The 24,189-nt window shown below is 41.8% G+C and overlaps 1 protein-coding gene across 2 annotated transcripts; it reads right to left on the bottom strand.

Annotated features, from left to right (window-relative positions):
* Positions 1-376: 376 nt before the first annotated feature.
* On the bottom strand, positions 377-22,564 carry LOC135522382 (akirin-1-like). Of its 2 annotated transcripts, XM_064948573.1 has the most exons (6): positions 22,211-22,564; positions 3,296-3,439; positions 2,353-2,397; positions 1,642-1,770; positions 986-1,057; positions 377-806 (listed from the first exon to the last, which is right to left on the bottom strand). In XM_064948573.1, the coding sequence occupies exons 1-6, from the start codon at positions 22,413-22,415 to the stop codon at positions 796-798; spliced, it is 606 nt and encodes a 201-aa protein (XP_064804645.1). In that variant the 5' UTR covers positions 22,416-22,564; the 3' UTR covers positions 377-795. The 2 variants fall into 2 exon arrangements, with proteins under 2 accessions (XP_064804645.1, XP_064804646.1); XM_064948574.1 differs by lacking the exon at positions 2,353-2,397 and having other exon boundaries at positions 22,211-22,561.
* Positions 22,565-24,189: the final 1,625 nt, after the last annotated feature.

Below are 24,189 nucleotides of genomic sequence, written 5' to 3'. Positions count from 1 at the left end.
CGATCAATTTTATTTACCACATGTGGAGTCCAAGTTGTAGAAACAATGGAAACAGGATGCACCGGAGCTCAATATCAAGTCTTTTGCAAAAGGTATGAATAAGGTCAGTTAATATTTAATAAATGTGTAAAAAAAAATGTATTTACCTAATTTTAGAACAAGGCTGTCATAAAATGTGGAAAAAGTGAAGGGGTCTGAAATCCTTCCGAATGCTCTGTAATGGTCTTCAACTGATTATGCAACCTTAAAGCACATGCACTGCACAAATAAACCTTCCTTTGACCAAATACTAACTTAGTCATTTACTTTATAATTAAAAAAGACCAAAACAGTTTGTTCAACAAAGCATAACAAAAAAGTCATCGATGGAAACCACTTTAAATCACAGAAATTTTATTTTCAAAAGAATTCCACATCCTCAGGTAAAGAGTTGGAAAAGAAAAAGAACCTGGTTGGATGAGGCCAGGGTGCTTTAGTAATACAGCTTCTGCAGAGGGGGCAGTGCTGGCAGGTTATAATACAGAAGGATCAGAAAAGCCAGTACAGCACTGGGGAGAACGACAGAGCTGCTTTCGTCAAAAATCCAGAGCAATAGCATATCTCCAATCATTACATTTTCGTCCGATTCATTAGCACTTTGGCCAGCAGACAGTTTGACAAAAAAATTAAAAATAATAAAAATGGATAAACCATGGCACCCAAAAAGCATTAAAAAAAACACAAATCTAGTTGAGGAAGGGGCAGTAGAAGAGCAGCCATCTTGTGAGAAAAGCTGGTACCTCGTCAATGGGGAATTCAAGAGACATCTGAAACAGTGGGATGAATAATGGATGAAAACAGCATGAAGACAGAAATGAGATGACAAGATAATGCATTAGAATTCTGAACAGAGAAATCTATTTTGTGTCTGTAGGGATTGCTTTGTTTACACTTCAGAAGCAAAATTGTGTATGGTAGAATGTGAAGACAAACTCCTGATACTTACAACTAGCAGGCCTTGCGCCGTATCTTCGCATGATCTGGTCTTGTGTGAATTTCACAAAAGATTCGTATTGTTCTGTAACAGAAGATCAAAATGGCTGTTGGATTAGTACAAAACTGTGACGGTGCAGATTCAAGTACCAGATATATATCAACACATATTGGTGTCATTTCTCCATGTGAAGCAAAAAAAAAAAAGAATACTTGGTGCATCAGCCTTCACTAAACATCAACGAAACAGTTGATCATTCCAGTCAGAGCAGATTTATATTCTAGAAATATTAGCAGTCTTGGCTAGTAGTGTCTATTCTATAAATTCATCTCTGCCAAGAGCAGCCCTTAAACAAAATCAGCAGGACATTAGATAAAGGCATTAAATGTGTTCTGGGGGAGCAGCAAATAGGCCTCTCCTATTGCACACAGGGTGCCATAACATTTAAGATTTTTCTTATGACAGAAGGAACAAACTTACAGCTATTTTCACACTATCGTGTTGACCCAAACCACTCCGCTAGCTGACATTTTTAGCATGGATCTAGCATCTACAGTTGATGCGTAACCATGCCAGCTCAGCTTGTTCTGGCTCGGTTTGGCTAAGTAATGTGAAAAGCCCTTTTGACTGAGGTTTAAGGATGGTGATATGCAATGTGCTGTCTGTACCTGCAAGTTTTGTGTTGAGGATCTGTTCATACTCCTCCCGGATCTTCTCCTCATGGTCTTTGAGCAAGCGCTCGCACAGGTAGCTCACCTGCCTCAGTGTGAACGACGGCTGGTCCTTCCTCGAGGCACCTGGGACAAAGAGATTTTAAATAGTGAACTCTGACCTGGGCAATATCAGCCTATGTCCTCTCTAGGAATAGATGGCAAGCAAGAAATTGTTGCGCAAACATTTGTCGCCTTCGACTCAGCAGCAGCCCAGAGCACTGGTTCTCAACCGGTGTGTTGCGTGCCTTGAACTCAGGTGTTCAGCCATGGGTGGGCATAGGCCCACCTACTGGGGAGCCAGGACCTGCCAATCAGATTGAGTTTCTACCCACTAGAGGGCTTTATTAGACAGAAATACTCCCCAGTTTCAGCTTTCCAGGTGGCTGGTCTCAAACATGAAAATGGCACCTGGTTGCATCTGTATCTTGTTTTAAGTCTAGTGCGCTCAGGCTGTTACATTTGTATCACTTGAGGGGCACGCGTCATGTATCATTTTACTTATAGTCTGTGAAAACCATTAGCTCAGGCAAGTCTGATTAGGCTTTTATTTGTATATACACATGGCTCTGGGTTAGCTATACCAGAGCCTCTGCTATAGAAACAAACATGACGGTGTCCGTGGTTGCAACTTCAGCCCAAAAGAAACATAGTAAAAAAAAAACATACCAGAGCTTAATTTTCTTATTTCTTGCGCAGATTCTTGGGACGCTCCTAAGGGGTACAAACAACTTAACCATAATGAGTAAGGAACTATCAAAATATTTAAAATAAACCCTAAATTATTATTATGATAAAAAAAACGTTTGTCACAGAAAATAGATGGTTTGCAGAATGAATCAGATGGGAGGTCATTACCTCTAAATAAATTAATATGGACATTAGGTGTGCCGCAGAATTTAATATTCCATCAAAGAGGGTCACATGGCACGAACGAGGCCCCGTTGCCAAAGTCTCGTGACCTTGGAGCTGGAACCAGGGGAAGGCTGAATGATTCATACCCTGGGCTTTTAAGTGTACTTTGACCCATTTCGAATCTGACCAAACTTACATAAGCTAAATTCCAGGCAATAGTCTCCAAACTAGGAGAGAAACCTATAATTACTATAACGGAGTGGCAGTTAATCGCATACAAGTCAATGGTTTCCCGAGTGATGCAGAGATCTAAAGGAGGAGTCACTGCAGATCCTGGTTCGATCCCGGGCTCTATCACAACTGGCCGTGATCGGGAGTCCCATAGAGCGGCGCACAATTTACCCAGCGTCGTTCAAGTTACGGGAGGATTTGCCCGGAGTAGGCAGTCACCGTAAATAAGAATTTGTTCTTAACCGACTTGCCTAGTTAAAAGTTAATAAAAAAAAAAAACATTTAATTGTCTATGTGTTTGGAGACATCAAAAAGAAGAGGGCACCGACTTGAGCCAATGGCATCTATAAAAACGTATACCGACTCCAAGCATCATTATGTAACGTCTGTGGCTGAAATTTTTGGGGTTTGGATTACCGCTGCGTGCTCACACTAAACACCATATGAGTGGTGATGGGGTTTGGCAGGGGACTCAGTTGTTTCTCTCTCTCTCTCCCCCCCCCCTCTCTCTCTCACAGGGTCTCACCTGGCGGGGAGCTGGGGGCGGTGAGGGCGGAACTGGGGGCATCGGCGGAGCTACAGGCAGCCTCACTCTGGTTGAAGGCACCCTCCAGCTGCCGTCGCCTCTGGTAGCGGCTGTACTCCTGACGGATGTTCTGGAAGATCTGCTCTGTAGAGGGGACAGAACACAGGGGACACAGTCATAAACAGGGCCGTGAACAACCAGCACACAGGACAAATAATGCCGGGACCACCAATATGAAAATGGTGCCCGTCTAGTTAATTTTAGAAGACAAGCCACAGCCTGCCTTGAAAGCACAAACATAAGAGGTGACCGGTTTATTTTAGATGGTCTTTGATCATAGCAAACCAGCCATGTCAGAAAGCTAGAAACATTCAGCTTCTGAGAATGACAATGTGTTCCAAAATTGCATGTTGTTGATTACTACAAGCTACAATCATGCTATAGGCCTAGTTGGCGTAGTGTTCAATGAGAGCAGAATGTTTTCCCTCAAGCCTAAATGAAGGCCCACAGCTATGCACACATCCTGTGAACTGCAGTGTTCAGCTGATGTGGTTTTCAAAACAAAATGCACTAACAGGAAGGAGCGCTTTAAAGCTGGGTGAGACTAACATCAGCGACAAATACACCAGCTGTGTCAACCCCCACAGCACACTTCCTCAAAAATAATCCACCCCTTCAGATCCCGTGACTGGCAAGAAAGGGCAAAGGAGTCAGTTTCAGTTTCACTTCCTTCAAATCTTTCAGGAATTGTGACAAACCCATAGTTGACTAGGAGACAGTCAGGCTAAACAGGTCTTCATGTCTGAGAGGCTAAATAAGCCAAGACAAAAATAGTAGACCGCTTATCTTGTACCTGCATGTCCGGCAATAACACAGCAAGAAAACTACTCTAATATTTGATGCACAGGTCTACTTGGCAGTGGTGCTAAAGCTGGAGACCTTTGTTGACAAGCAGGAGCAACAAGCACAAAGCAGTGATTCATTTAAATAGATCTTGGTGACATCTAACTGCAATAGAGGGCAGGAAGGAGCATGAAACAGGGCACCGGCCTGCCATGCTACAGCCTCCTTTCCAGAGAAATTGGGTTGGATTTCATACTCCAAGGTCTTTGATCACTGCATAGCTGGGCCTCAGCCAGGCTACGTCCCTATGGCACCCTACTCTCCATGTAGGGTTCTGATCAAAAGGTTCCGGTCAAAAGGTAGGACACTACGCTATGAAGGGATTAGAGTGCCATTTGGGATGAGGTAATCTAACATAGCAGGCGTAAAGGAAAAACACCACAGTGGAGTTCCCACATCCAGTCTTCAGCAGAAAAAGGTAGCTAGGTTGAATTAGCCTAGGGACGAGCCTAGAGATCTGGACAGAGCTAGGCCTTACATGTGCTCAGGCTGTGGTGGAAACCCAGCCTAAGCAGTGAGACTACAACTAAAGCCTTGACTTAACTTCAGGGCCAATTCCAGTATTCAGCAAACAACCCTGGAGGAAGTAGGTAGCCCCTAATCAGTGAAGACTTTTCTTGGCTAGTCCATATCCCACTGGAAACCATTTCAAATCAGATCCACTAAGATCTGGCACCTCATTTGCATAGGGTTTTGACTAGGCTAAGAACATTAGCCAACATACAAGACAAAACTAAACCTTATCAACCTGGTGCTGAACTGAAATTTCACAGATTGGGTGTAAAGTTCAAAGATATATTAGGAACGAAAACAAGAAAAAAACATGTTTAGGCTATGCCGTTCCCGTGACCAGTGTTGATAACCAGAGTGTGACGTAACATCCTTATTCCACCTCAAAGGGCGAAGGGCCCGTCTAGGGAGGCCTACCTCACCTATCTTGGGTTGAGAGAGCAGCAGCCATATCAAGTTAAGAGCAAACATGCATGTCTCTGTGAGCTGTTCTGAGGGAGAAGCAAGCCAGCATTCTCAATTCATATTTCTTCACCTCCTCAAAATGCATTGTAAGTAGTAGTCTGAGGGGAGAGACATATTGAATATTTGCGTCCAATGCGCTCTGAGGCAAGGAGAGATCGGAATCTAGGCAAGACAAACTGTAAACCAGCTTTTCTCAGATGCCATTTCGAGAGGGAGGTAGCTAGACGTGACTGACTGGCCGGCCATGTATTATCAAGCTGGAGGCTTCAAATTTGCAGAGTACACAACCACAAGAAGAGCAGGACAGGACCAGCAAGGGAGTTGATGAGCTGAAGCCTTCCTGTGTTAACAATGCAGCGAGAATCTGACAAGCAGTGTTTATTTAGCCACTGCTAAATGTTAACTTAATAAAAGCTGTACTTACCCCAGAGACAGGAGTATATGAAAGGGGCTTGAGTCCCCTTTGAACAGTTGTTTGGAGGCATGACAAAAATGTTTCACGATGCTGCATGAACGTACTCGTTGAAAGGCCACTGTGTGAGATTGTCTGCAAATGCTACCCCAAATAGATTGGTGCAATGAGCTATTAGCTTGAGCATCACGTTGTTTATCTAAATAGCTTACCTACAATGAGGCTTAAGCCCAAGTTATAAATCACTCATTAAAATGAAGTTGTCAAAAGGTTTGGTTCTTTATGTCAGTGCCATGACCGCAAAAGTCACCGGCATCTCAATTCCTGTAGGCTACATTTTGAAACACTCCATTTGATACAGGGGTGAAAGTAGATTTCATTTCATCCCGGTACGGGACTTCCTATGTGTGCATTAAATAAAATAATTGAATTAATAGGGAAAATGTAATTCTAATCAGATCTCTGTGGGCCTCGTCGTAAAAGATTTATCATTTAAGTTTTGAAATGCATTACCTTTAATGTAGCATAAACAAGTCATGATATTTGCATCTGATTGTCAAACAAACCACTTTAAAAAAGGGCTCCTTTACTAAGCTATAAGGGTTGCAAAGGGTCATAAACGTTCCGGTAAATTTCCATGGGAAGTTAGGCCCGGGAATTTGAATTAAATTCATTAAAAAAAAGTTTGCTGGAAGAGATTTCTGTTCTGCGCTCAGCATACACCCCTCCAACCAGACATGCTGTCTACTCATTTGCTGGATGCAGAGGTCAAGTGAAGGTCAAGCAAATCATTGAGAAAGCAGACTATTGCAATCTGATGGCTGGTCAAATGTTTGTAGGCAAGGAATAATTAACTACATCTCCAACCCTCAACTAGTATTCTACATGAGCACAGACAAGGGATAGACACACCGGTCTCTACATTGCAGATGAGCTGAAGGCAGTCAATGACCTTGGACCACAGAAGGTATTTGCACTGGTGACAACAATGCTGCGAACGTGAAGGCTGCTTGGTCTACCCAGCCATTGGCTGTAATGCTCATGCATTGCATCTGCTCCTCAAGGATATTATGGCACTAAAAACAATGGATACACTCTACAATAGAACCAAGGAAATGGTTAGGTATGTGAAGGGTCATCAAGTTATAGCAGCAATCTACCTCACAAAGCACAAAGTGAGAAGAATAAGAGCACCACATTGAAGCTGCTCAGCAACACCCATTGGGGTGGTGTTGTCATGTTTGACAGTCTCCTTGAGGGGAAGAAGTCTCTCCAAGAAATAGTCATATCACAGTCTGCCAATATGGACAGCCCCATCAAGAGGATCCTCCTGGATGATGTATTTTGGGAGAGAGTGGTAAGCAGCCTGAAATCTATAGCAGTAGCCATTGCACAGATTGAGGGAGACAATGCCATCCTTTCTGATGTTCAGACTCTGCTTGCAGATGTAAGAGAAGAATTACATACTGCTTTCACTGCTGCTCTAAGCAGAGGAAACTGCAGTTCTGAAATACATCAAAAAGCGTGAAGACTAGGATTCTGCCTGAATCCCATACACGCAGCAGTGTACATGTTGGACCCCAAGTATGCTGGCAAGAGCATCCTGCCTGGTGCAGAGCTCAACAAGGCCTATGGTGTCATCACTACAGTGTCTCACCACCTTGGCCTGGATAATGGCAAGGTTCTTGGCAGTCTAGCAAAATACACTTCCAAGCAAGGGCTTTGGGGTGGAGATGCAATATGGCAGTCATGCCAACATATCTCATCAACTTTGTGGATCGGAGGCTCTTTCCCAGGTTGCCATTATCATCCTCCAAATACCACCAACATCAGCCGCCTCAGAGTGCTGTCCTTGTTTGAACACACACCAAAGCACTCAACAGTCTGACCAATACAAGGATTGAAAAATTGGTGGCCATACAGGCAAATTTGAGGCTTTTTAAGCCTGACAACAAGCCATTCTCAACAAGGTTGGAAAATGACAGTGAAGATAAGGCTTCAGAGTCTGATGTTCAAGAGGTGGACATTGAGGAGGTCCAAGGAGAAGACATGGAAGCCTGAGAGTAAGACAGTCTAGAAACACAAGCTTTGGTTATCATTTCACAGATGTTTCTCAAATGTATGTTGAAAACATTTTTGGGAAATGCGATGGGTCATTCAATATTCCCTTTTTGTTTTTCAGGAAAATCATCCCATGTGAAGAGTCAACAATTTAATTTAAAGTTCAATTCGTAACTAAATAGTTTTTTTCCCTATTGGAAGGATTTAATCATTTGCAATTATGTCTACTTATAAGGTAAAATGTTTGTCTCCATATATGGTAAATATATCCAATGCAAAAATCACATTTAAAATGGTAATAATTTGCATACATTTCCATTAATTCCCATGGAAAGTTTCCATCTTTGAATATTCCCCAAAATGTGCAACCCACACACACACATTCATCTACTTGCAACATATTTCCAGCATCCAAAAACTATTGAAAGGAAATAGACACCAGTTAGACAATACACCAAGTGCAATGACATTTTGTCGATTGTCATTAGGCCAGAATTCATGCATCCACTGCTGTCCACACACATCGGCCATTCATCTCTGCCTTGGCAAAATGTCAGTATTCTCATCGAACCACATTGCATTTTTGGAGCAAAAGCTATACTACCCATTTTCAAGTCCATTTGCTAATTTTTCATGCCTGTGACATAGTTGGCTAATGACAAATAAGGGTGTAAAAAGCCTAGTTTATTCCGTTTTGTTTCAATTATTGTGATATGCTGATCATGTTACACAAGTATGGCGTACCTCCGCTATTTATTTGGCTGGGACACCATACTGGACCGTTTTACTTTCACCCCTGATTTGATCAAATGCATTAAGTTGACAAGAGACATCCTTTTCCGAACCAGGGTATATCTGCACCTGGGTGTGCTGTGCTGAATGATCTCAGAGCTCCAGGGTAACCTTTTGAGTGACAAGTGAACTCCCTCCCCTACCGCCAGTCACCGCCAACCACCAGAATACCGATCTTGGGGTGTTGCCTAGCAACAATGACCCTGCCACAGCCAGGCCAAAGCAATCAATCACAGACTTCCTGCGAGAGGGAAAAGCCTCAGCTAAAAAGCTCAGGGAGAGAACAAACAAAAACAGTGTACAAGGCAAGAGATAGGCCAGATAAGTTGTACGTGGGGACGACGGGTGGCGGTGAAGAGGAGAAACAGGCCGTCTGACTCATTTCACCCTCCAATGCTGAAGTATAGTGGGGGGACTTACGGACTCCAAAACCACCAGGAAGAAGGCTGTATTGTGAGTCAGGCCAAGTTGATGTAGCAAAGACCCTCTTAAAGTATAGACATAATTGGTTGCTACTAGAGCATGACGATGGGTGGCAACTGGCCACAGGGTTTACCAACTGAAGTTAAGGTATAATGAATTGAAGGAAAATTCTGGCGAGAAGTACTAGGCTAACACTGTGTTGAACATTAGCACAAAAGTAGGTCAGGTTGCAGTTTCTTCAAAAACAAACCAGTTTAATTTATTGCCCATTAAGGTAAGAACCTGGAATGTAATCTTAAGAAATTCTGGACGTAGATCCAAATCAACTAAGTTACCCACTGAAGACATCTGAGCTGATGCCATCTGTCATGACAATATAGCACATGTATTACAAGTAGGGATGTGAATGTGTTCAGTCTGTTTATAGAATATTCTAGCCTATTCATTGATGATAGGTCCGACTTGACTGAAGTTGCGAGCCAAGAAATGCAAGATGCAGCTTTTGAGTGCCAATAGATGGGCCTAGTGCACAGTTCTGACTGGCTGCATAGTGGCCGACCTGCCTATACTGTGTCCCTCGATAGGAAAGAGTTGTGTGTTCAGTACGGCAACTAAATCAGTCCCCTCCATTCCAAAAACACTGAATCTTAGGAGTCGATTCCAAATCTTGATACTGAGAAATGGGAGTCGACTTACTGGACAGGGACAATAGTCATCCATCTATGGAGAAACAAAACTTTTTTATTATATGCTTTAGAATATACAAATCTGGTTCATATAAAAATTGTTTGATCTTTCCTCTATACAAAAATAAAATATTTTGAGTTCGGTGACAAACCATACAAGTCACTGGCCAGACAACTTTGAAATACAGAATGACAATGATTCAAAGTTAAATGTATAACTAGGGAAATTACGCTCTTCTCCCAAGGACATCAATGACAGATTCCCATCTAAAGCCGGTATTAACCCTTTAACCATGCACAACTTTTTGGAAGACTTAATCTCCCTGCTCTGAACCAGGAAGATTCTAACTTCCAGAATAAGGAAATCTGAGAAACAATTAAATATCTGAAGAGTGATAAGACCCCGGGCCCAGATGGATTCTATAAAACATTCAACAACATTCTCTCCCTGCCTGCACAAACTGATAGTTCAGGCCAAAGACGATGGAGCTCTCCCACCTACTTTGAATTAGGCAGTTTTTACAGTTATACACGAAAGGGAAAGCTCTGGAAGTAGGGTCATACAGTCCAATACAGACCAGAAGATCTTTGCAAAAACTGTCTAAAATGCTTAGCACTTTAGTGGGCAACTTGGTCCAGTCGGACCAGACCGGCATTATCCCAACAGAAACTCATTCCTCAATCTCAGGCGCCTCTTCGACATTTTATTTCTCAGGTTACCCAACGATGACCTTGCCGTTAAATCTCGATGCTGGCAAAGCCTTAGACCAAGTAGAGTGGTTCTACAGAAATGTAATATTGGAGACGGGTTCATAAAATGGATCCAGCAGCTACAGTGGGGCAAAAAGTATTTAGTCAGCCACCAATTGTGGAAGTTCTCTCACTTAAGATGAGGCCTGTAATTTTCATCATAGGTACACTTCAACTATGACAAACAAAATGAGAAAAAAATTTAAAAAAATGAATTTATTTGCAAATTATGGTGGAAAATACGTATTTCACCTACAAACAAGCAAGATTTCTGGCTCTCACTGACCTGTAACTTCATCTTTAAGAGGCTCCTCTGTCCTCCACTCATTACCTGTATTAATTAATGGCACCTGTCCACAACCTCAAACAATCACACTCCAAACTCAACTATGGCCAAGACCAAAGAGCTGTCAAAGGACACCGGAAACAAAAATGTAGACCTGCACCAGGCTGGGAAGACTGAATCTGCAATAGATAAGCAGCTTGGTTTGAAGAAATCAACTGTGGGAGCAATTATTAGTAAATGGAAGACATACAAGACCACTGATAATCTCCCTCGATCTGGGGCACCACGCAAGATCTCACCCCGTGGGGTCCAAATGATCCCAAGAACGGTGAGCAAAAATCCCAGAGCCACACGGGGGGACCTAGTGAATGACCTGCAGAGAGCTGGGACCAAAGTAACAAAGCCTACCATCAGTAACACACTACACCGCCAGGGTCTCAAATCCTGCAGTGCCAAACGTGTCCCCCTGCTTAACCTCTCTGGGCAACCCGACGCGCTAGCGTCCCACCTTGCCAACAATAAATGCAAATGCGCTACGCCAAATGCTAATAGCACTCGTTAAAACTCAAACGTTCATTAAAACACACATGCAGGGTACTCAATTCAAGCTACACTCATTGTGAATTTTGCCAACAAGTCAGATTTTTAAAATGCTTTTCGGCGAAAGCATGAGAAGCTATTATCTGATAGCATGCAACACCCCGAAATACCTGAAGGGGACGTAAACAAAATAATTAGCGTAGCCGGCGCTACACAAAACGCAGAAATAAAATATAAAACATTCATTACCTTTGACGAGCTTCTTTGTTGGCACTCCTATATGTCCCATAAACATCACAATCTCGTTTTTTTTTTCAATTAAATCCTTCCTTGTATACCCAAAATGTCCATTTATGAAGACTGTGATCCAGGAAAAACAGTTTCTAAACGCAACGTTATTTTTTTAAATTAAAAAAGTTGCCTATAAACTTTGACAAAACACTTCAAACTACTTCTGTAATCCAACTTTAGGTATTAGTAAACGTTAATAAACGATCAAATTGATCACGGAGCGATCTGTATTCAATAGGAGCAAGTTTGGAAAACGTAGTCCACCTTCCCCCTTCCAAAATATAACTTTTTGGTAAAAACTCAACTCGTCGTGTTTGGAGGACAAAGAATGCTGAGTTGCATCCAAAGAACACCATACCTACTGTGAAGCATGGGGGTGGAAACATGCTTTGGGGCTGTTTTTCTGCAAAGGGACCAGGACGACTGATCCGTGTAAAGGAAAGAATGAATGGGGCCATGTATCGTCAGATTTTGAGTGAAAACCTCCTTCCATCAGCAAGGGCATTGAAGATTAATATATCCCATTTAGCAGACGCTTTTGTCCAAAGTGACTTACAAGTCGGCTGGGGCATTGAAGATGAATGCTCTACGTGGACACAAAGATAAGTTGGGGAATCTTTCATGTAAAGTGGCATGACAAATGATCCATGATTTTTCAAAAGTCCACATGGAATCAGAAATCCACGGATTGGACTTGAACCCATGATCTTCGGTTTACGTGCCTTACCACCATGCCTCTAGATGAAACGTGGTTGGGTCTTTCAGCATTTCCCAAACACAACGCCCGTCCTGGCATTTCAAGGTGGCCTAGCCAATCTCCAGATCTCAACCCCATAGAAACATTTGAGGGAGTTGAAAGTCTGTGTTGCCCAGCAACAGCCTCAAAACATCACTGCTCTAGAGGAGATCTGCATGGAGGAATGGGCCAAAAATACCAACAACAGTGTGTGAAAACCTTGTGAAGACTTACAGAAAATGTTTGACCTCTGTCATTGCCAACAAAGGGTATATAAAAAAGTATTGAGATAAACTTTTGCTATTGACCAAATACTTATTTTCCACCATAATTTGCAAATAAATCCATACAAAATCCTACAATGTGATTTTCTGGATTCCCCCCCCTCATTTTGTCTGTCATAGTTGAAGTGTACCTACGATGAAAATTACCAGCCTCATCTTTTTAAGTGGGAGAACTTGCACAGTTGGTGGCTGACTAAATACTTTTTTGCCCCACTGGATATACACATACCCATGTGCAGGAATACCCACTAACCAATCAGTGTCCCCAATTTAACCTTTAGAGGAACAAGGCAGGGTTGTGCGCTGAAAATATTTCCCATCTAGGAATTGTAGTTACCAAAACACACTATTTGAAGATAAATCCCCCCCCCCTCTGATGAAAACTCAAGGCAAACATACACATTTTAGAGAACTCCCAATTTCACTGCTCAGAAGAATGAATGAATGCCCTCAATATGGTCTTCCTCCGGCAAATGCTTTACCTATTCCAGAACATCCCAGTACTGATATCTAAGTGATTTCATAAATAACAAGACTCAACTATAAATCAATAATATATTTTTTTTAAAGTATTTTAAAAGTGGATAGGTAAAAAAGAAAAACCTTTATAAGTCCAAGATGGGAGGACTGGCTCTCCCAAATTGTATATTTTACTATTGGGCCGCGCTGTCACGTTATGGCTGCTCGCTTAGTATGGAGCCAGACGATTGCCACCCCTTTATTGGTGGTGTGATCATGTCCCATTAAGTTGGAGATGTCACTTTATAGTAATCATATTGTCCATATCTGGAATCAAATTAAAACCTTTTGCGGCTCTAGGGGCAGTATTTTCATTTTTGGATAAAAAACGTTCCCGTTATAAATAAGATATTTTGTCACGACAAGGTGCTCGACTATGCATATAATTGACAGCTTTGGATAGAAAACACTGATGTTTCCAAACTGCAAAGATATTGTCTGTGAGTGCAACAGAACTGATGTTACAGGCTCAAACCCAGATATAAATCCAATCAGGAAGTGCGCATTTTTTGAAACCGCTTCATGCCAATGACTCCTTATATGGCTGTGAATGGGCTACGAATGAGCTTACGCTTTCTACGTATTCCCCAAGTTGTCTACAGCATTGTGATGTCTTTTTACGCATTTATGTTTTAAGAATAGTCTTAAGGGACCACATTGAGCATGTGGTCACATGATGGCTCCCGCAGAAAATCTTGCGTAAAGTACACAAGTAGCCATTTTTCCAATTGCTTCTTATGAGAAACCAATTGTCCCGGTGGATATTTTATCGAATAGATATGTGAAAAACACATTGAGGATTGATTCTAAACAACGTTTGCCATGTTTGTCGATATTATGGAGCTAATTTGGGAAAAAGTTTGGCGTTGTCGTGACTGCATTTTGCTGTCGATTTCTCAGCCAAACGTGAAGAACAAACGGAGCTATTTCGCCCACAAAATAATATTTTTGGAAAAAAGGAACACTTGCTATTTAACTGGGAGTCTGAGTGAAAACATCCGAAGTTCTTCAAAGGTAAATGATTTAATTTGATTGCTTTTCTTATTTTCGTGACAATGTTGCCTGCTGGTAGCAGAGCCTAGCATAGCATTATGCCATGATAAACTTACACAAATGCTTGTCTAGCGTTGGCTGTAAAGCATATTTTGAAAATCTGAGATGACCGTGTGATTAACAAAATTCTAAGCTGTCTCTCAATATATTTCATTTGTGATTTTCATGAATAGGAAGATTTATGTCCGCTGCGTTATGCTAATTAGTTTGAGGCTATGATTACGCTCCCGGATCCTGGTTTGAGAGTCACAAGAAGTTAAGGGCGTATGTGGCCCGCAACCTGGTTCAATACTGCCCGCAACCTGGTTCAGTACTGCCTGCAGAATCATGCTCAGAGCAAAGAATTTGCAATAGTAAAGTTTTGAAAAACGTATTAGTTATTTAAAATAAAAGTCCAATGAATACTCACCTTTGTGTAATGAAGTAACTCCCACCGCTGGTGGGACATTTATTTTGAAGGCACGTATAATTAACTGCATGAGGACAGACCGACACATCAAATTTCTAGCTAGCTACTATTTGTTTCTAAGAAAATTAGACAATGAATATAGGGTGTTCCAGCAAGAGTGGACATTGAAATATTTATTTATTGAGATATCAGTGAAAGCTGTGTGCAAAGAGATCACTGTCTTGAAAGACTACAACTTGTCCCGAGACGTTCAGACGAAGCACGCAGAGAAATATAGGAATGTCTGAGCAGAGGGCAAGTGCGTCGAAAGACTTGCTTTCAGTTGCAAAAGCAGCAAGGACTTTTCACAACTGCATTCAGCAAAACGACAGAATTGCGAGAGCTAGCTATGTACTGTCCCACAACTAATTGCTACACATCGCAAGCCATTCGCCGAGGGCAAATTCATTCAAGGTTGTTTAATTGACTGCAGCAATACTTTGCCCTGACGAGCGGTTTGAAAATGTTCCCGTCAAGACGGCGCAGTTGTTGATATTCTTACGAGGCATAACCCCAGACTTGGAAATTACAGAGGAGCTTGCTTCCGTGCAGTCAATGAAGAGCACAACCACAGGGAAAGATTTATTGGAGGGGTTTAATAAGTGTGTGGCAAAGCAGGGACTGAGTTTTGAAAAGTTATGCAGTGTGACTACTGATGGGTGCCCAAATTTGACAGGGAAAAAAACATTGGCCCTTTGGAAAGGAACCAAGATCAAGTAGCTGAGCTGAACCCAGATGAGAAAATTATTTTCCTGCATTGCACTATTCTTCAGGAGGTGCTCTGTAAATGTGTTCTGAAAAATGATCCATGGTGTGGATAGCCACTAAAGTGGTAAACTTCATAAGCTCAAAATCTTTGAACCACAGGTAGTTTGTCTCACTGTTCGAAGAACGAGTCGGGTCATGCAGATCTCTACCACACAAACGCGAAACGGCTGAGTTTGGGGAAGGTGCTTAAAAGGGTGTGGGACCTGAAGTCAGATTTCTGAGTTTCTGCAAATGTAAGAAAAATGTGGATTTCCCTCAACAGCAAGATAAATAATGGTTGGCTGATTTTGCCTTCACTGTGGACATCATGGCACTCATGAATGAACTAAATTCCAAAAACTACAAGGGAAAGGTATTTTTGCACTTCAGATGTACAGCCTTGTCAAAGCCTTCAGGGGAAGAATTACTCCTCCAAGTTGAAGCCAACAATTTCACCCACCTTCCGACACTACTAGTCCGTTCCCTATCAGATGACCAGCGGGAGAATTACACATTGCTGCCTCGTGCTTTGAACGGTGAGTTCATCATTGAGGATTTCAAAATGTTGGAAAATGACATGCTGTTGGTTTCCTCTTTCACCTTCAACGTGGATAACGTTCCCACTGACCTGCAACTTGAGCTTATCGATTTTCAGTCTGATGCAGAGATTGGAGAACTATCCAAAACAATAGCACTGACGGGGTTCTATACATTCTCAAACAAAAAACTTCCCAAAGATTAGGAGTCATGCTCAGACAATGTTTGTACTATTTGGGCCAATCTATATATGTGAACAGACATTTTCTGTGATATTCAGATACCTACAGATTAGAGACCAAGTTCTAGAACATCTTCCTACATCTGGAAAGGACAGACCTTCCATGTTAGACAGCCGTGTCAATTTGTCCCACTTCAGGCAAACTGATATCTCGTCTATATGACGCTTTCAAACGGTTATCGCACCCTCTACAGATGCCAGTAAGGCAAAATGGGAGGAAGAGCTAGGCACTGACATTTCTGTACCAGACTGGGAAGATATATTGGGAGTATAACCACACATCCTAAATTAACTCCAGACATCCAAGATCTTACAGATTACACTTCCAAAAATTAGAGGTGCATAGGATATAGGGGGATGTATGATAAATGTCATGCTGTGGAAGGTACACTACTCCACTGCTTTGCGCTATGCTCTAACCTACATCCCTTTTTGGGATTCTCTGAAGTTCTGGAGACTGACTGACCAGATCTGCTGCTGATCATCCTGGGAGTCTCAGAAACCCTACACAAATTAACCAAGCCCCAACGCCAACAGATTTGTCTAATTTTGGGGATTTTTTGTTGTTGTTTGTTTTGGAAAAAGGAGGAAGTTCCCTCTACCAAATTATGGCTCAGTGATTTTGCAAACACTTAGGAAATCATGATATATTTTGAGCAATGATTAACCCAAATTTGAGCAAATCTGGCAACCTCGCCACTCTTATTTGGACCATTCCGGGTTGTGAAATTGTACATTTCAATGCACTCTCACCTGTGATCTTTACATCTACCCTGGGGCAACATGTGTTTGCCCCGTTATCCTAGCAATAGGGGTGAGGGGGGTGTCCTTGTTCAGATTTTTTATTTTACCTAGAACTCTGGGTCTTTTTATATCCGTCTGCTCTTTTATGTTTAAAGAATTTCACATTTGTCTTCTCTACAAACTACCTATACACCATTGTGTGTTAAATAAAAAAATATTTGAGAGGGAGTCGACATGGAAAGACTCAAGGAATTCACTCTCCACCACTACATCATAGTCGCTAACTTTGTAAAAAAATGGCAGAGAAAGGCAAGCGACAGCAGCAAAGTACTGTATGGCAGGCAATACTTTGAAAAATTAAATGAGAAGGAAATGCACCATGAGACCCAAACTGTTGCTGGCCACGACATTGTGAATTTGCGTGGAACTTTAAAATAAAATATTTCAAATGCACTTTATCGGTTAACATTTGTCACATCCCTAACTAAAATCACAAGCTATTTGTGCAGCAGGGATACTGACATAAGTAAGGCGGGCAAGACTAAATATGCTGTTTTCTAATTCTTGCAAAAACATTTCAGGTGAACTACACATTTATTCATTAGATGGTTCTCCCATCGATCAGGTTCCCGCATGTAAATATCTGGACATTTGGATGGACAAAGACTAAAATGTTTAAAAACATGGATGAGCTAGTTAAAATTCCAAGATTTAAAGTAGTCTTTTTCAATAGATCTTGGCTCTCCCTAAATAGAAAGCAGATTGTACAGTCAACTTCCCTGCCATTTCTGGACTATGGTGACACCAGATTGCAGCAGCAGACACTAAACGTAAACCTTTGGATGCCTTCTACCATAGCACCCTTCACTTTATCACAGGTGACAGTTTTAATACTCACCAATGCATCCTGAATGAAAGGTTGACTGGTCCTCATTAAAGTCTCGTAGATCAGTTAATAATTATACCAATCAAGTGGGCTGAAGGGGGAGGAGAACCTGTCCATGTGCCCTGGGACCGACAACAAAGGAAACCTGATTGGCTTGTGAGGGGCTGAACAGAAACTGAATTCACTGGAAAACCCACAGCAGAGAAGCTAGCTTGCAAAGAACTACAGTGTGGCCTCTCGCAGGGTAAAGGTGAGCATAAGATCAGGTATCTGGGCCCAATGTCTGCAGACACACCAACATCTTACATTCCTTTCCCCTCTGCAGCTGCTATGCAGTATGGAATTCAGCAAGTGAGGCGGATACTGAGTAAAATGCCAGTGTGCATGAAGCTGGAGGATAGCTGGCCTGTACATACAAAAAACATTAAAGTGGTGAAAGAAAACACAGTAAATCAAGGGAAAGCGGCTAAGGCGATTGTGTGATAAGGGTAAACAGCCGCAAGACAAATCCATTGCACACAGGAAGGCAGAGAAGACACCTCTTCCGCCATCTGCCCGTTACACAAGCTTCTTCAGCTGTTGAAACCTGCATGCGTGTGAACCTGCCAAAACCCTTTTCTGATTTTTGGGTCAAAAGTGCCATCAGACTTAGCTTGTGATGGATAAGAGTTTTCTGGATCAAAAGGTGGCTTAGGTGGGGGATGTGGTGGGTCCGTTGGCACAGCCGATTTAGATTTTTAGACACCCCTCTTGACAGTGTTGCATTTAAGCCAATTTCTTGCAATTCCACGAAAGCTAATTTCATGGAATTCGAAAACATTTTGTAAAGGAGCGGAGAAGTTGTTTTTTCAGTTTAAACCAAATTTCCTATGATTCTACACATTCTGCTATGGAGCCGAGAGAGAATAGCCTTTAAGCTAACTTCCTGCCTTTTGCCATGGCTAATACAGTTTTCTTTTGCTCAAACACAATACAATGAATAAATGTACTGTTATGGAATTTTCAATCCACTGTCTAGCTTTATTTCAATGATTGTAGATATCTATCATCTTTTGAAGATACTTTATATCTGGTTTCAGTTTAATTTTATACAGAAAGCGTTAATCCCTACCCAGAAAATGAATACACCCTGTTTGGACATAGGCAGCCCGCCCAATGATTTCAATGGCAGATAAACCCTGGATACACAGATGTCCCCTTTCGAAAGAGAGAAAAAAAAATGTAGCTATGAAACAAGTCATTGTACAAACAAAACAGGCTCAGGACTAGTCTACATGTCAGTTGCACAATCTGGTTTGGTACGATGGACTAGACAGGACCAGGTCAACTGCCTTTGTTTGGCTTTGTCCAGAACTGGGTCGCCAGTCACAGTTCCCCTTTCACGACCACTATCATGGCCTATTTGGGAACCCACAGTTCAGACCAAGCACAAATATCTCAAGGACAGATGACGAATTCAAAGCTACTTTCTAATATCCGCTCATCTTTTTTGATATTATTGTCATTTTGGAGTAACATCGTTAGAGAACAAAAGTGCTTGGGGAATGTTAGGCATTCACTGTGTGGGCATTCAATTAGATACAGTAGAGGAGAGTGCAACCCCCTTTGAAAGGTTGATGGGCGCCAAGAAGAAAACTAAAACCAGACCAAAGGTGGGACGCTGGGAGCCATGGGAATTCAGTGTCACATAATATTCTGACGACAGGAATTTTAGACAAATACAGGGATGCAAACTGGTGAGGTCCCAAAAAGGTGATTTCAGAGTGGGGTTGTGACAATAACAGCATTGTACTAATTTTAAAAAATTACATTTTAATTTTACCTTTATTTAACCAGGCAAGTCAGTTAAGAACAAATTCTCATTTTCAATGACGGCCTAGGAACAGTGGGTTAACTGCCTGTTCAGGGGCAGAATGACAGATTTTTACCTTGTCAGCTCGGGGGTTTGAACTTGCAACCTTCCGGTTACTGGTCCAACACTAACCACTAGGCTACCCTGTAACCCCTAATGATGTGATACCGGTCCTAGTATCACAATACCAAGTAGTATCATGATACCACAGGGTTTGTGCCCCTCCGGCATCACGATACCAAGAAGTATCATGATAACATTTGGTTTGCGAACCTCCAGGATGCCTGTTCCAGTTCTATACATTCGGCACATGTGATGCACAAAAACCTGTCCCTGACATTCACATCTCTACTCAATCCAACGCATCAAATGCTATTTATCTTTTTTTCCCCTGTGCCTCCCAAATGTCTATACAGCCACGGTATGTTGTTAGCTAGCTAGCCAGGTAACATGACAATACAAGACCGTTGGTCGCAGGATAAGGTAACTTCGGTAATATGGGGCATAACTTCAGAGGTTTTCAGTGCCGGTCACTGTGGTCCGCTTTTCCTCTATGGCAGTGACACTGAGGCTGCGTGGGAGCGAAGCCTTGTCAGACCGGCCTGCATGTCAAGGGCAAAATGAAAAGATGTGATTCGAGCTGCACCAATAATTAAACAAATGTAACAAAATAAAGCACTGCCTGCACACCCCAGCTAAATAACAGATGAAGAAAAGCAGCTGAGTAGACTAATGGCTGGTTCAGGGATGTGGCTGGCTGCTCACAGCTGCCACACGTGATATTGGATGAAAGACTCATTCTGATATGACATATCTGGCATCATACTCTTAACTCTGATATTCTAGTTATAGGACACTTTGAGATGCATTCTGTGCGCAGACATTGAGAGATACAGATCTTCCCCCGGTGTGATCACTACTTTATACCTCTTATAGCGAAATGGGTCTGAGTCTGCAAACTTGGTCAAACCCAACCTTACAGATCTACACGATTCACATAGATGACCTATTTTGAGATCAATCTGGAAGAGAAATAAAAACACCTGTTTAGGCGAGTTGCTGGCGAGTAGAAAAGGAGATCTGCACACTGGGAGCTCAGACGCAATGACTTTATAACCAACATTTCAACAGACAAGCTATCTTCATCAGGGTATAATGACAAATATCAAAATAGTTAATACATTTACACCCCTGTAAATATGTAAAAAGGTGCAACCACTAACTGCCTTGGTTTGGTGCTGAAGGAAAAGCAGTCAATTTAGAAAATAAATCATTTAAAAACAGATCGGCCAGACAAAGACAAACCAGGAGGAGGGGGGGGGGGGAGTTAACCAGTTCAACAGCGGAGGCATTCACATCAAGACGCAGGCCTGGCTAATGATAAGGGTGGGAGAGCCTCAAAAACAAAATGACCTGGAGTGCCCAGTCCATACAAACTCTGGCCCAGGAGGCAGTCCATCATACACCTTTAGTCGGGCGGTAGGGTAGCCTAGTGGTTAGAGCATTGGACTAGTAACCGGAAGGTTGCAAGTTCAAACCCCCGAGCTGTCATTCTGCCTCTTAACAGTTCCTAGGCCGTCATTGAAAATAAGAATTTGTTCTTAACTGACTTGCCTAGTTAAATAAAGGTAAAAATTCGATTTGAGTCATTGAAATTATGTGACAGGAGCTGCCAGTCCATTGCAGTAGGTTGCAGGGTTTGAATTTAAAAGGATTTACTGTGGTGCACCAAAATAAAAAAAAAAAAATCTGCATGAAATTAACAAGGGGTTCAAAAAAAGTGAAAGACCAGCCCCCACCTTACATTGTAATCCTCCAGTTAAAATATTATACACAAATCTCAAAGAAATAACATCAAATTGTGCCAAGTGGGAGCAGGATTTTAATTATGGTTTGGACAACTGTGAAGATTAGATGCTGTCAAATAGCTCGCCTCTACTCCGGTGACGGCAAATTCAATGAGCTTTGTTGGATTGCAGTCGAGATATCCAGGTAATTATCTTGCCAACCCTGCAGTCCCCCACACTCGCTCAACTCTCACAGGGGATAGATAAAATTCTCAAGCGGGTGGGAGCATAAAGCGTTAGAACAATGAACTCTCAGCCCAGGGAAAACAGAGAAGGTATAACAAAAATAATAACAACTACCCCCACACTTCTAAACAAGAAATCTTGGACGTTTCAATGCAGCGTTCTACTATATAAAAGTCTGTTCATGGAATAAAGTGGGTTAGATGTACAGCACTAAGTACCTAGCTAGGCAAACTCAACTGGTCATTGCTAACTTCGCATGTTTTAATTTAGTCACACGAGACCAATCATGGATTGTAGACCATGCAAAGAAAGCATTACGTTAGCTAGCTGGGTTAGGGTTGTTATGCAGCTAGCCAGGTTAGCTATCTTCGCAAGCTGACGCCGAAACATGCATTTTTTTGCTTTGTGTCATAGATAACGGTGCTAGCTAGCTAACATGCCAGGCAATTAAAATAAAGTAATATATTAGTCAACGGCTAACTAGTTAGCCCGCTATAATGGTATGTTACCTATCTGACTGCGTTTAATTACCGAGCAAATGTTAGGCTAGTTACTGTAGGAACCTAACCAGCTAAGTTAACGTTAGCTAACATTAGCTTCTTATAAACCAACCCCCATTCTCGCGAAACACCCATTCCATTCCATTCCACCCTAACCCCCTCCCCCATGTCATTCCCTTGAAATACAGCTAAATCTAACTTTTGGGCATTTCTTACCTGGAGTTAGCCTGTGTTCTCCTCCCATAGTCGGGGGAGACATCGAGTGCGATGGGCAGTCAACTGGCGGACGGAGGTTGCACCTTTGAGGGGACGGGGTGCTTGGAGCCCCCGGTAGTGCATTGCACCTTCTACGCTTAGGAGACTGAGGACTGAGTAGGGCCTCAAACTCCATCGAGCGCTTTAACGTAGCTCCACACGCCATGGTGCCTGAGCAAAATAGACAATGAAGATGTACAGTAGATAAATATCTTCTAAAAATGCTGTAGCCGACTTTATCTTTCCGTTCCCCTCTATCCACAACAACGGTTTGCCCAAACAGCAAACGACCCAACTGCAGTGACTATCCACTGAATTTCCAATACGTCACAATTGCCGGCCGTACCATTCTACAAAAAGAGGGGGAATTTAAAGACTTAGGAAAATAAATGATTCACTTATAATGTATCGTATATAGAGCAAAATTGTGAATTGTAGATTTAATTTGACATTTTATCTATTCAGCATACATGTGTGGTAAATTTAGTCAACAATATACAACTTTACACGTTTATTGTTGTCATCCACCCCTTTTCTTTTATGACGACTGTTTTTAGTTTAACTCAAATTGAGGTTCACGTGAGCACTCGATTGTTTTCTAATCGAGTAACGAGGGTACATTCTCTGCTCCTTTTAACAGGTAGGCCACAGTCAGTATCATGTCTATCATGTTCTTTATAAATACTAAATCAAAACACTGTATTCCCTCTTCACATACATCAATGAAAACCAAAGGCATTTCAAATGTCCTTTCACTTCCCATCAATGATGTCTTTATAAATGACGGTTGAGCAACTCAAGCAAGAGCACCAGATCTGTTGGTGCTCTTTCCAACTACATTGTTTATTGCCAAGCCAAACATGACAATGAGTGATAGTAGGCATGAATCATGATAGCAAAAACAGACTGGCATTCAGGCTAGCTCTAGATGCTCGATTTAATTCGTTCTTGTTACTTTGCAATCTCACCTCCTCTCTTGCTTTTTGCCTTCATATTATTTCATCCATGTGTTTTCAATATTGCAAAGAATATCACAGGGAAAACCTTTGAACCACAAATTGACAGATTTGGCTAAGGTAGGTTAATATGTCACTGTCTCTGCAAGAATACATCCTAAACATTTGCTAATTGTGATGCATTTAATGACATACTGAGTCCATTGTGACACTACAGGTGAAATGATACATTGCATTGCATACCATGTAGCCTAGAGCCCTCTGCACAGGGGAGATTTATTTTTGCATGATGGACATTAGCATGTCATGTCATTATAGGTCTCTCCCCATGGCTTATTTCTCTACCATTGTCTATTAGAAGTTTACGTTGTCTAAGTGACCCTCAATGGTCACTGACACTGAGGCAATATGTTGTAGCTGCAAGCTCACTGTGTGTGGATAGAAGGGGTGATACTGAAGCACACACCAGACACATTTATTCATGTGATGCACAGTTGAGGAGGCTCTCGGTTAAATTAATCAAGTTGACATTTTATCACTTCACCCCCACAAAGCGTTAATGGGGCCAGGCACAATGTAGATCTGCAGGCTTTGTGTTCTTTTTCTGCTGAGCAATTGAATGTGTCCTTTTAGATTAATTTATTCTCATATTTTTTTATTCAGAGTGTAACATTTAATGTATGGTTACACATAAACATTGAAGTCAAATCATTAGTGAGTTATCCATTGGGTTTCTGGTCCCTCGTACCTGGGAGGGACATGCTTTATGTATTGACATGGATTTATTATTTGTGGTCATCTTGTGTGCCACATTCCCTTAAAGGCCCAGTGCAGTCAAAAACTTGATTTCCTGATGTATTTTATATTTTATGTATTTTATATATAACTTGATTTCCTGGTGTATTTTATATAGAGCAGGATTACTATTGTAACAACACATCATCAGTAGGGTAAAACTAACCTGTCTCACGACGGTCTAACGCC

Source organism: Oncorhynchus masou, chromosome 30 (assembly GCF_036934945.1).
Source record: "Oncorhynchus masou masou isolate Uvic2021 chromosome 30, UVic_Omas_1.1, whole genome shotgun sequence".
Lineage (NCBI taxonomy): Eukaryota > Metazoa > Chordata > Actinopteri > Salmoniformes > Salmonidae > Oncorhynchus > Oncorhynchus masou.
Note: the sequence above shows the minus strand (reverse complement) of the source record. Positions and strands in the feature narration are given on the sequence as shown.

Coding starts and splice junctions, on each gene's coding strand:
- LOC135522382 (XM_064948573.1), bottom strand. CDS start 22,415: ATGGCGTGTGGAGCTACGTTAAAGCGCTCGATGGAGTTTGAGGCCCTA. Junction 3,440..22,210: donor AGAACACAGGCTAACTCCAG/GTAAGAAATGCC, acceptor TCCCCTCTACAG/AGCAGATCTTCCAGAACATC. Junction 1,058..1,641: donor CCTCAACACAAAACTTGCAG/GTACAGACAGCA, acceptor CTTCTGTTACAG/AACAATACGAATCTTTTGTG.